This window comes from Coregonus clupeaformis, chromosome 10 (assembly GCF_020615455.1).
Source record: "Coregonus clupeaformis isolate EN_2021a chromosome 10, ASM2061545v1, whole genome shotgun sequence".
Classification (NCBI taxonomy): domain Eukaryota; kingdom Metazoa; phylum Chordata; class Actinopteri; order Salmoniformes; family Salmonidae; genus Coregonus; species Coregonus clupeaformis.
In genome coordinates, this window is record NC_059201.1 from 50,654,807 (window position 1) to 50,669,009 (window position 14,203).

Genomic DNA, 14,203 nt, shown 5'->3' on the forward strand with positions numbered 1-14,203 from the left:
ACTTTACAGCAACCGAAATGTGCATAATTATAGACTTTTAAATATCAGTTCCCCACATTGTTGTGACTTCACCAAAACACTGGATAAAGTTGGCGGCACAAGCTTGGATGCACCGCTTGTACAGTACGTTACTCCACCCATAAGACCAGTTCTGCCCGTTAAGTTTATAGTTAGTTATACCGACTAGACTATTCACTCATGCAGCAGTGTCCAAGAACTGTTGAACCACTAAACATAGTTTTATTTATTTATATTAAACCTATCACATATATGTTATGCATACAATAAACATCAAACAGACACACAACACTATGCACAGTCGTTTATTATTTGATTTGCAAAACATCTGACAAAAATAACATTACATAAAACACCCATTTATAATGTCTGTTGTAATAGAAAAAAACAACATCTTAAAAGAAATAAAAACAAAAGAACTTACATTGCAAGAAATTTGACAAATTACTTTGATAATTGCAGCCATATAATGCTGGCATTGACAGGCAGTAATGGATAGCATATTCATCCAAATGTATGCATTGTGTTACAAACAATACTGTAGGTGCTTTTGTTGTTTCTGGCTTTCCATCGAATGTGACGTGGTGCAGTGTCTTAAAAACAGGATTATTCATTTAACAAGCGAACATTTTAGAAACAATTCTTAACTCGATTTTCTTGCCATTAAAGACAGCTAAAGTAGAATCCCCGTCAGTTTAATAGGTTATGTAGTATTGACCAATCTTTGAAATAAGCCATCTCGAGAAACAATCATTGTTTTTAATTGTTTTAAGATACTTGAAAAAGATAATTGGAAAAGTTTGCTTGCTAACTTTCTAATCCTGCTTCACGAAACACTCCAATCAAAAGGTTCCTATAGGCACTCAACTCAGGCCCTGAAGGGCCACAGTGTCTGCTGGCTGTCAATACCTATAGCTAATAGCTACTAATTCTGAACTCCTTTCACTCCCTGCCTTGTACTCCAAAGTGTAGAGTGAGGAGTACATGGGAGCCAATTCCCCATTTTCTTTGGGAAAAATAAATTATTTATGCATGCAGGTAACTTTAAGATACTTTTGAGTTAGCTTCTATCAATTTCATGTGTAGCAAGGTCTACATACCTCCAATAGCTAGCATGACGACTGATTATCAAACTGCCTGATTTTTCTATACACATTTTGTATTTTCTTATTTAAAGTTCTGTTTGAAAACAAACGGTCAAAATTGAGACAGTTAGTTGGAAAGATAGTAGGGAGCATTGCCAAAAAGTATTCAAAAACAGTACTCAAAGATATTAAAGCAGTTACTCAACATCTTCAATTGGTACTAACTGAGCAATGTCGGGTGGGTCAGATTTTTTTTTTTTTCCCGCGCTACAGACGGCTATATTGGTCCACTAATAAGGGACTAGTAAAAGGCCCAGTACACTACTTTTGTGTGTAAAAAAAAAATATATTTTTCATGGGGTTCTGCAGCACCCCTACTTCCCGTGGCTATGGTAGCTGGTGATTAATATTACACTGATCAATTAAAGCGGTTTAATCAACGTTTTATAAATGGGCATCAACTTCCTCAAGTCCAAGTTGTTCAAATAGGAACTTGCCCCATTGGTGCTTTTCTAGAACCAGCTTGTCCTAGCTTCATACCAACCTAAACTACTCATCTTTACAAAAACTACACAACATGACACTGTGGCCTGCTATGTCCTGGTTAGCATATTTCTGCTGGGTGATACTCAACCGTGCCAATGGTAGTAAGAATAACAACATTCCCATTGATCTGTGATGCTCCTGATAAAAGCAGCATTAAATGGATACTGAGGGTTGTCCTCTCAGAACTTTTGCCCTTAGCTGAAAATCTATATAGAATAGTTTACTCTAAAAAGCTGGGTTGGGGCATAAGAGTGGAGAAAATGAGCTGAGAGAGGGAGGGAAGGAGAGAGAGAAGGGATTGGGGAAAGGGGACAGAGTGAGAGACATCTAGTGAGGGCAAAGACCATTGCAATTGTGCCAAGAGGAGCAGGCACGCCAACTCTCCGACCGAAACGATACGACCTCTCTATACAAAGGTCACAGTTAAGTCTCTGGCTGCGTTTCATTCCAGGATGTTGCTCCCTCCCTTCTGTCCTTCAATGAAAGCCGAATATGGCGGAAACCAGGTGGAGGTATTTCTTACATACAGCTACCCAGTTGTGTCAGACGTGCGATATGCGAGTGAACTAAGAAAAAAAGGGAGGAAACCACGTATTAGAATGAAACGCGACCCCGGCCAACCCAAACCCAGCCTGGAATCCCATTGGTCAGAATGCAGGCACAATTACAACACAACCTCTGGTGGGTGTTTGTGCGTTACTTTAAAAAAGGCAATGCTTTTAAGTTGAGAAATACTTTACAAAAACAAAAATTAACAATGACTTCATTAGCTGTATAGTCTCCCAGTCTGCTTGATGAGACATCTTTGAGGTAATCATCAAAGTGTTTCATTAGACAGCAATAAATACCAACACATATTACAAAAGTAAAAACAGAGGCAACTGCTTTAATGTTAAAGCATAATCTGTAGCTATAAGAGGTAGATCATTGTTGTGTACATCCATTGTGGACACTCCTTTTAATGTTTGAAGAAAAAAAAAATCTACACGTCAAAATCAACGGTACTGTGTATCAATCCCTGTCACATTCTAAAAATGTTTTGAAAGGCAATCTCACTCGATCAAAACGATTCATATAATATTCTTCAAAAAAAAAAAAAAAAAAAGTGTGAGTTGAATTTCAAATCATTTTCCAAACTGGATTTGTAATGGTAATTGCTTTGTACAACCTTTATACAAGAACACACTTAAAAACTCCCAAAATGAGACTGTTAAGCTAGCTGATGCTGGTGTCCCATGGGCTGTATTGTAGCCATTCACCCTCTCTTTGATATAGAAAAATACACAAAACAAGAAAATACATACTGTATTAAACTCAAAATGTCTAGTTGAATTTCATTTAATTAATTTACATTTAATAAATGGTTCCTACAGGTAACTGCCAAAATAAAGGAAACACCAACATAAAGCGTCTTAATAGGGCGTTGGGCCACAACGAGCCACCAGAACAGCTCCAATGCTCCTTGGCATAGATTCTACCAGTGTCTGGAACTCTATTGGAGGGATGCGACACCATTCTTCTATGATATATTTTATTTATGGTGTTTTGTTTATTGTGGTGTAAAATGCTGTCTCAGGCGCCGCCCCAGAATCTCCCATAAGTGTTCAATTGGGTTGAGATCTGGTGACTGAGACACACACACACCCTTTAAACCCCCTATGCTAATTTGAGATCCCTCTTTCAAAGTCACTGAGATCTCTTCTTCTAGCCATGGTAGCCAAAATAATGGGCAACTGGGCATTTTTATACATGACCCTAACGATGGGATGTTAATTGCTTAATTAACTCAGGAACCACACCTGTGTGGAAGCACCTGCTTTCAATATACTCTGCATCCCTCATTTGCTCAAGTGTTTCCTTTATTTTGTCAGTTACCTGTATGTTCCAGTTTGGAGTTAGATAAAAATGTCAGAGCTAAAAATGAGACATTCTAAGTCGATGAATGAAAATGAAAAATGCTTAACCTGTATTAATGACCAGAAATCTATAGAAAGAAACTTCAGAGTTTGCTTGTCCTTCTAACCATAGTTAATGCTATTGAACAGCTTACCAGATGAAAAGTCTAAAGTTTCTATCTAGGTCATAAAGCCAGATTAGGCCTTTTCTTCATCAAGCGTTTTTGAATATCCCCAACGTTTGACTGAATATTGAGCAGCTACAACTGTGCAAACCAGACGCAAGCGAGAGAGAGACCTCTCCTTACCCTGTACTTCTTTAAAGGGGAGATTTGTGACAACATCCCGCCCTGTGGCACTTATATGATACCCGAGCCTTATACATACCGAAAATCAAGCCTATATCTCATCAACTGAAAACAATCAACTGTCTTTATCTACACACAGAGATATGCATGTGGAAAGGAAATCCAAAACCAAAACCGCCCAAAATGCACAAGTCATCTTACAACCGTTACCTTGCAACACACCATAACCTTCACCAAACTGACATGAACATGAGTGGTACTGAGTAAAAGGAATCATGTAGCCTATCATCACCTTAATAAAACACATATCCCAGGAGAGAGAGGAACTTGTCAATCAATCGTATGAACTAAAACAATTCCACGAATCATCAGGTGCCTATGTAAGTGAATCTCTCACACTAGGTATTTAGTGTGATTTGTAGAACAATATCACTTTATACGACATATAGCTTAATCGATAAAAAATCAATTAAAAAGTCATTTTTTCTGCAGTCAGTCAGCGGAACATTTGCTATGGGGGCTGGGAGGGGACAAATAATATAATGAATAACTGTCAATAAGGGGGAGAGTGATGGAGTAGGCTGTGGTCCACTATCTGACGTCTAATGTTTTAAAGCAAGGTTTACTGTACGCTAAGAACACAATGTTCTGATAACGTTCCTTCAACAGTAGGAAGACAGAGCCCTTTGTTCTCCCCCACTTCCTGCAAGAAGACCACAAAATAGCCCTCTCTGTAGCCTATAGCGATGATGTCATAACTAAGTGCCACAGTAGTTTCTGTTTGGCCAATCACGAGACTAGTTGAAGCAGAAGTGACACTCGCGTACATGAACTGAAGGACAGGATGTACAAGAGTGCGCCGTCTACCTCGACTCATGAAATCAATTTCCCCTCTTTTTGAGAATTTCCCCAGATGATGTCAGTGTCTTAGCTTCGAGGCCAAAGCTATAGGCTGACATAATTGAAACATTCCAGGAAGTCAATGTGTCATGCCCATTAAAACAGAAGGAGATACTATAGACTCCGGGGAGAAGTAATCCCTAGGTACAGATCTAGGATCAGCTTCCCCCTTCCTAACCTTAACCATTAGTGGGGGAAATGACCCAAGATCAGCGTCTAAGGGTAACTTCACCATACACCAAGAACTCATTATAGCCTCTTCGGCCATTTTCTGGCACACAGATTCGGCTAAACCTAGTCCTGGACTAAAAATGAATGGACATTCTCTATTTTCCAACTAGATTTAATAAACCGTGTCCAGGGAAAGCGATCCTCAGTGTCCATTCACTTGCTTTACAATATGATATACATGTAGGTCATTCTGAACACTGGAACAGGTGATAGGACATTACATGTGGTCAACAGGTGCTCCCTAAAAACTATTTGATCCATGACGCCCCTGCTTTTAAGGTCTCTGTAGAGTAGCCTAAATAGTTAATAATAATGGATTGGATTTAAGTGCTTTACATTGTATGGGTGAACTCACCTAACCCACACAGCCAACGTGTTGCACACCCTTGGGTGACCTTACACAAGGTTCTTGAATGGACAGGGGAATGAAGAGATCGAAAGCATATGAGTTGGTTCTACTTTATACAAGTACAATAGCATATCTGAGCCATAGAAATAAACATACTAGATATATCAATTGTGTATCTAAAGCCCCATGAAATCAATAGCTACTAATAAATACGAGCTACATTTCTTTAAATGGGCTTTTCTTGTTTTTCTCTCCTTCTATATGGCTTATATTAGAGAGCAGCACTGTAAATTCAGCTTGTAGAACATCTTCTTTCTCCCAAATGAGAAACCAAAGGAAAGGCGCCAACCACACAACCTTAGCCAATGCGTCAATCAATCAATCCGATTCTGAAATTAGGCAGCTAGCGCATTGCCAATCACTCACTCACACCCAAACATATATAGATGAATCCATATACACTACTGTTCAAAAGTTTGGGGTCACTTAGAAATGTCCATGTTTTCCATGAAAACATACATGAAATGAGTTTGAATAGGAAATATAGCAAAATGAATAGGAAATGTAGTCATCGACAAGGTTAGAAATAATGATTTTTAATTGAAATAATAATTGTGTCCTTCAAACTTTGCTTTCGTCAAATAATCCTCCATTTGCAGCAATTACAGCCTTGCAGACCTTTGGCATTCTAGTTGTCAATTTGTTGAGGTAATCTGAAGAGATTTCACCCCATGCTTCCTCAAGCGCCTCCCACAAGTTGGATTGTCTTGATGGGCACTTCTTACGTACCATACGGTCAGGCTGCTCCCTCAACAGCTCAATAGGGTTGAGATCCGGTGACTGTGCTGGCCACTCCATTATAGACAGAATACCAGCTGACTACTTCTTCCCTAAATATTTCTTGCATAGTTTGGAGCTGTGCTTTGGGTCATTGTCCTGTTGCTGGAGGAAATTGGCTCCAATCAAGAGCCGTCCACAGGGTATGGCATGGCGTTGCAAAATGGAGTGATAGCCTTCCTTCTTCAATATCCCTTTTACCCTGTACAAATCTCCCACTTTACTACCACCAAAGCACCCCCAGACCCTCACATTGCCTCCACCATGCTTGACAGATGGCATCAAGCACTCCTCCAGCATCTTTTCATTTGGTCTGCATCTCACAAATGTTCTCCTTTGTGATCCGAACACCTCAAACTTTGATTTGTCTGTCCATAACACTTTTTTCCAATCTTCCTCTGTCCAGTGTCTGTGTTCTTTTGCCCATCTTAATCTTTTCTTTTTATTGGCCAGTCTGAAATATGGCTTTTTCTTTGCAACTCTGCCAAGAAGGTCAGCATCCCGGAGTCGCCTCTTCACTGTTGACGTTGAGACTGGTGTTTTGCGGGTACTATTTAATGAAACTGCCAGTTGAGGACCTGTGAGGCGTCTGTTTCTCAAACTAGACACTCTAATGTATTTGTCCTCTTGCTCAGTTGTGCACCGGGGCCTCCCACTCCTCTTTCTATTCTGGTTAGAGCCAGTTTGTGCTGTTCTGTGAAGGGAGTAGTACACAGCGTTGTACGAGATCTTCAGTTTCTTGGCAATTTCTCGCATGGAATAGCCTTCATTTCTCAGAACAAGAATAGACTGACAAGTTTCAGACTAAAGTTATTTGTTTCTGGCCATTTTTAACCTGTAATCGAGCCCACAATTGCTGATGCTCCAGATACTCAACTAGTCTCAATAAGGCCAGTTTTATTACTTCTTTAAATCAGCACAACAGTTTTCAGCTGTGCTAACATAATTGCAAAAAGGTTTTTTAATGATCAATTAGCCTTTTAAAATGATAAATTTGGATTAGCAAACACAATGTGCCATTGGAACACAGGACTGATGGTTGCTGATAATGGGCCTCTGTACGCCTATGTAGATATTCCATTAAAAATCAGCCGTTTCCTTCTACAATAGCCATTTACAACATTAACAATATACAGTGTATTTCTGATCAATTTGATGTTATTTTAATGGACAAAAAAATGATTTTCTTTCGAAAACAAGGACATTTCTAAGTGACCCCAAACTTTTGAACGGTAGTGTATGTATATATATATATATATAAAGTTGCGAAAGCATAGTGTTTCAGAGAGAGAAAGTGAGAATAAGTCGTAAAACATGGTCATCAATATCATGTTTGTTTGCATATATAATCCAATAATTTCCTTACTAAGCATTAGTAGTAGTAATATCTATGTAGCCCTATGTACAGCTGCGGTCTTTGTATCGATACGTAGTATTTACAGGATGCAGCCACTGGAGGGCTGCGCAGCATACAACATCAAACCGGAGGACTCGGACATGTCAAAAAACAAAACAGTCCATCTGAGTCCTCTAGACATTCTTTTCAAATAATTCCACTTCCTAGTTGGAAACGAAAGGGGTGATATCTGTGAAGAAGCAGCTTTGAAACACTCCACCTACTAAAAACTGTACATTTGAGGGAAAAAAGGAACAATTCATGGAATTGTTTTAAGATCCTGTCCAGATAACCCTTTAAAAACGGTGATAGAACTTGAACATAGACATATATTAAATGATACGCTTGAGTACAGGTAGTAGTGTTCGGGATACATAGAAGTTGTAGCTACGTCTATTTACAGCCATCATAATCCCCCCCCCCAAAAAAAAATTAAGAAACTAACCAACCAGAAATCTGGCTTGGTTTGATTGACAGCTTGTTTTAGTGCCTTAACAGCCACAGCCCCGCACACTACTCCACAACCAAACTATTTCCAGGTTACAGATAATATTCTGTAGGCTGTATAAATCTATTTAGAGTATACACATTTCCTTCATCAATTCCTAGAGGCTAGTTAGCGATAGCTAGCACAAATGGTGAGTGTGCACAGAAAAGGCGTCATGTGGCTACACTAGGAGAAGCCTGGAAGCTTAGAGAGCATTGACAATACCTTTGGCAGAGGTGAAGGACGTGTGTTTTGCGGCATATACGTACACTCAAACACTTGCCCTTGAGTGAAGCGATTGAGCAGAATAACTGGAGAAAGGGTGACAGAAAGAGGTGGAAATACTTTGCAGGCACTGTTTTCGCTCCAGTGACACTCTAGTATCTAATAGCAATCCACGACTCAAATGTTATCATGCATTTTCAAGGTTCTATGCTGTGTGTATTTGTGAATACAAAAGATATTTGTGAATACAAAAACTGAAAAAGAGGAAAACCAGAGGTAGCTCCAACATATTGGCTAACTGTATGTGAGTGTGCTTATGTGTGTGTGTGATCATGTGTATGTGTGATGCATGACACACACACAAAAAGCACACAGTGTACTGTATATACCGGCACACAAGATGCAATACTGTTTGTCAATATACTGTCTATTAAATGCCAAGGTAAGCGTACATGTCAAATATAGGCAGAAATCCATGTACGTATGGTTCTGAAGAAAATTCCCTTGTTTGTATCATTCGCTCCCCATCGCTTTGCATGTTCCAGTCAACAGCTCCTCAGGTACCCAGTCCCAGGCCTGACCTACCGACCTACCAAAGCTCCTCACGCACACATGCACATGCACACTCGGCAGGGGACTTTCTAACACACACTTCTATACCCCCCCCTCCCCCTCCCCCTCCCCATAACACACACGCGCACCTTCTCCCTCCCTCCCTCACTCACACACTTACACTCACACCATCCACAGTCCATCTAACCACATTCCTATAGCTCCCACCTCATACTCTCCTCCCACCTCTCCTATGACCTTGCGTCCACCTCTCCACCTCCATCAAAGGTCACCAAAAAGTGTTAATTTAGGAGACCTCGCTGCCGAACACCTCCAGCACCAGCGGGGTCAGCTGCATGCTGTGCTCGGGCTGGAAGGACAGCGAGCGGTACTGCTTGGAGTGCTCCTCGTTCAGGCTGCGCAGGTCCGCCAGCTTCTGGATCATTTTGGCATACACCAGGTGGCCGCCCGGGTGGTGCAGCTGGATGTAGGCCTGCAGCGTCTCCGACAAACGGTCCTGTAGGGCCTCGATGCGCCCGTGATCCTGCACGCCCGGGCGGTCTGGAGGGGAGAGAAAGGAGAGAGAGGGGCAGGGAGACACGAACGGTAAGACTTTAAAGGGCTTCTTCATATTCATTATCTCCAGCACCATACCAGACAGTACGAAGGGAGGGGAAGACATGGCTGGTAAGACTTTAAAGAGGCTATACAGAACTGTTGTCTCAGAGAGGTGCTCTTGAGCCAAAAGGGGTCTGCAAAATGGACAGAAATAATGTCCAGAAATGACCTTATTGTATGAAAAGGGGCACACCTCCCCACAGCCATGAACAAAAGCTTATATTAGCCTAACCTCAGCCTAAAACAAAGTATATGTGTGGTTTCATGAGAAAATAAATCAATTTTGCTAATATTATGTAATGTACAACACGCTTGCATGTGTTGTACAGGAAATCTACACTGAGTATACAAAACATTTCCATGACATAGACAGGTGAATCCAGGTGAAAGCTATGATCTCTTATTGATGTCACTTGTTAAATCCACTTAAATCAGTGTAAATGAAGGGGAGGCGACAGGTTTAAGAAGGATTTTTAAGCCTTGAGACAATTGAGCCATTGATTGTGTATGTGTGCCATTCAGAGGCAAGACAAAAGATTTGGGCAAGACAAAAGATTTAAGTGCCTTTGAATGGGGTATGGTAGTATGTGCCAGGCGCACCGGTTTGTGTCAAGAACTGCAACGCTGCTGGGTTTTTCACGCTCAACAGTTTCCTGTGTGGTCCTCTGTAGCTCAGCTGGTAGAGCACGGCGCTTGTAACGCTAAGGTAGTGGGTTCGATCCCCGGGACCACCCATACACAAAAAATGTATGCACGCATGACTGTAAGTCGCTTTGGATAAAAGCGTCTGCTAAATGGCATATTATTATTATATCAAGAATGGTCCACCACCCAAAAGACATCCAGCCAACTTGACACAAATGTGGGAAGCATTGGAGTCAACATGGGCCAGTATTCCAGTGGAACGCTTTCGACACCTTGTAGAGTCCATGCCCGACGAATTGAGGCTGTTCTGAGGGCAAAAGGGAGTGCAACTCAATTTTAGTAAGGTGTTCCTAATCTTTGGTATACTCAGTGTATATACACACACACATTATCAGACACCGAGGAATTCATGAGGTAAGAAATCAACTAATAGTATGTAATGTACAAACACAGGCATGCAAAGCATGCATGTACAGCGCATTCGGAAAGTTTTCAGACCCCTTTACTTTTTCCACATTTTGTTACCTTAGAGCCTTATTCTAAAATTGTTTAAATAGTTTTTTTACCTCATCAATCTACACATAATACCCAATAATGACAAAGCAAAAACAGGTTTAGACATTTTTGCAAATGTAAAAAAAAAAAAAACATTTACATAAGTATTCAGACCCTTTACTCAGTACTTTGTTGAAGCACCTTTGGCAGCGATTACAGCCTTGAGTATTCTTGGGTATGACGCTACAAGCTTGGCACACCTGTATTTGGGGAGTTTCTCCCCAAAAACCTCCTCAAATCATGATGCTGCCACCATTATGCTTCAACATAGGGATGGTGCCAGGTTTCTTCCAGACGTGACACTTGGCATTCAGACCAAAGAGTTCAATCTTGGTTTCATCAAACTAGAGAATCTTGTTTCTCATGGTCCGAGAGTCCTTTTGGTGCCTTTTGGCAAACTCCAAGTTGGCTGTCATGTGCCTTTTACTGAGGAGTGGCTTCTGTCTGGCCACTCTACCATAAAGGCCTGATTGGTGGAGTGCTGCAGAGATGTTTGTCCATCTGGAAGGTTCTCCCATCTCCACAGAGAAACTCTAGAGCTCTGTCAGAGTGACCATCGGGTTAATGGTCACCTCCCTGACCAAGGCCCTTCTCCCCCGATTGCTCAGTTTGGCCGGGCGGTCAGCTCTAGGAAGAGTCTTGGTGGTTCTAAACTTCTTCCATTTAAGAATGATGGAGGCCACTGTGCTCTTGGGGACTGTCAATGCTGCATAAATGTTTTGGTGCCCTTCCCCAGATCTGTGCCGACACAATCCTGTCTCTGAGCTCTACGGACAATTCCTTCGACCTCATGGCTTGGTTTTTGCTCTGACATGCACTGTCAACTGTGGGACCTTATATAGACAGGTGTGTGCCTTTCCAAATCATGTCCAATCAATTGAATTTACCACAGGTGGACTCCAATCAAGTTGTAGAAACATCTTAAGGATGACCAATGGAAACAGGATGCACCTGAGCAATTTCGAGTCTCATAGCAAATGGTCTGTATACTTATGTAAATAAGGTATTTCTGTTTTTTATTTGTATGAAATGTGCAAACATTTCTAAAAACCTGTTTTCGCTTTGTCATTATGGGGTATTGTGTGTAGATTGATGAGGGAAACAAATTATTTAATCAATTTTAGAGTAAGGCTGTAACGTAACAAAATGTGGGAAAAGTAAAGGGGTCTGAATACTTTCCAAATGCACTGTATATGCACTTACTGACAAAAATGTACAAGATATACACACACACACACGAGTGTAAGCAGACACTGAGACTTGAGTGTGTGAACTTCAGCACAAAGACACACAAAAACACTCACACAAATGCACATTTCAACAGTCCCCCCCACAAGCTAACTGATCCTCACAAAAACAAGGAGACTCGCATAAACAATTAATGACAGACACACACTACCCCCCCCACACACACACACAGTGTTAGTGTGTACCTGGGGAGAGGAGGCAGATGGCCATGAGCAGCACGTGTTCCTCCTCGTGGAGGTTGAGTTTTTTCAGGCCCACCTGGAATTTGACCAGGGGCTCAAGCAGCTCCAGAGTGTGGCCCGCTGCAGGAGACAACATACACCGTCAATCAGATCAGATAACAATCACTATATATCTCTCAATATATTGTTTGCCTAACACTAAGGATTTGTGTGGCTTTGCAAGATAAGAAATTGATTTATATGATATAATGTATGTGCTATATTATACAGTATATCTACACTGAACAAAAATATAAACGCAACATGTAAAGTGTTGGTCCCATGTTTCATGAGCTGAAATAAAATATTGAAAATGTCTCTAAAATGTTGTGCACACATTTCTTTTTACATCCCTGCTAGTGAGCATTTCTCATTTGCCAAAATATTCAATCCACCTGACAGGTGTGGCATATCAAGAAGCTGATTAAACAGCATGATCATTACACAGGTGCACCTTGTGCTGTGGACAATAAATGGTCACTCTAAAATGTGCCGTTTTCTAACACAGCACAATGCCACAGATATCTCAAGTTTTGAGGGAGCGTGCAATTGGCATGCTGACTGCAGGAATGTCCACCAGAGCTGTTGCCAGAATGTTAATTTCTCTATCATAAGCTGCATCCAATGTCGTTTTAGAGAATTTGGCAGTACGTCCAACCGGCCTCACAACCGCAGACCACATGTAACCATGCTAGCCTAGGACCTCCACATCCGGCTTCTTCACCTGCAGAATTGTCTGAGACCAGCCACCCGGACAGCTGATGATACTGTGGGCTTGCGTAACCAAAGAAGAAGTGTGCACACTGGAGAAGTGTGCTATTCACGGATTAATTCCGGTTTCAACTGTACCGGGCATATGGCAGACCGTGTGTATGACGTCGTTGAGGCGAGCGGTTTGCTAAAGTCAACGTTGTGAACAGAGTGCCCCATGGTGGCGGTGGGGTTATGGTATGGGCAGGCATAAGCTACGGACAACCAACACAAATGCATTTTATCGATGGCAGTTTGAATGCACAGAGATACCGTGACGAGATCCTGAGGCCCATTGTTGTGCCATTCATCCGCTGCCATCACCTCATGTTTCAGCATGATACTGCACGGCCCCATGACGCAAGGATCTGTACACAATTTCTGGAAGCTGAAAATGTCCCAGTTCTTCCATGGCCTGCATACTCACCAGACACGTCACCCATTGAGCATGTTTGGGATGCTCTGGATCGACAATGTGTTCCAGTTCTCGTCAATATCCAGCAACTTGCACAGCCAGTGGGACAACATTCCACAGGCCACAATCAACAGCCTGATCAACTCTAAACAAAGGAGGCAAATGGTGGTCACACCAGATACTGACTGGTTTTCTGATCCACACCCCTACCTTATTTTTTTAAGGTATCTGCGACCAACAGATGCATATCTGTATTCCCAGTCATGTGAAATCCATATACTAGGGCCTAATGATTTTTTTCAATTGACTGATTTCCTTATATGAACTGTAACTTAGTAAAATCTTTGAAATTGTTGCATGTTGCGTTTATATTTTTGTTCATTGTATGTATTCATTATTTATATCTTTATAAATGTATATATCTCTTATTCATTATGATTTAAAAGGCCAAACTGATCCTAGTTTAGCGCTCCTAGATTACAAGGGCCCAGATAACAAATCACTGTTGATTATGGTTTCCCTAACACTCGTTCCAATGCCATTTTCAAAGATTTACAGGTTAATTTCCAATTATTCATCTTATTTCATATGGTTTCACTAACACTAAGGATTTGTGTGGTTTCATGAGATAAGAAATGTATTAACTGTATATCATACATGTCGTAGCGTTGTAGACGGAAACTACAACAACAACAGCGTCATTCTGAGTGAAGATAAAATGGGTACACGCTTGTTTTCAGGAAAAGTCTGGCTAGTAGTTTGCTGTCGAGCCCGACTCAAACTCCAATTGACTGGTAAGTCACAGAGACGCCCTGGTTTGTCTTCTAGAACAAAACCAACTTAGTTCTGTGAGACACCAAATGCTTTGTGAGAGGGTCGGGAGTGACATTCTTCAGTTGATCTGTAAAAATACCAGGGGCTT

The 14,203-nt window shown here is 41.2% G+C and overlaps 1 protein-coding gene across 4 annotated transcripts in view; it reads right to left on the bottom strand.

Annotated features, from left to right (window-relative positions):
- Window positions 1–307: 307 nt before the first annotated feature.
- The window catches only part of LOC121575539 (vitamin D3 receptor B), a 102,040-nt gene continuing 88,144 nt past the window's right edge, over window positions 308–14,203 (bottom strand). For 3 of the 4 annotated variants that reach the window (XM_041888704.2, XM_041888702.2, XM_041888703.2), the window contains exons 9-11: window positions 12,081–12,197; window positions 9,146–9,390; window positions 308–2,215 (exon numbers count right to left, since the gene is read on the bottom strand). In XM_041888704.2, coding sequence (XP_041744638.1) covers window positions 2,192–2,215; window positions 9,146–9,390; window positions 12,081–12,197 — 386 coding nt within the window. In that variant the 3' untranslated portion in view covers window positions 308–2,191. Of the gene's footprint in view, window positions 2,216–9,075; window positions 9,391–12,080; window positions 12,198–14,203 lie in introns of all 4 variants that reach the window. The other variant, XR_006002350.2, reaches the window with a different exon arrangement.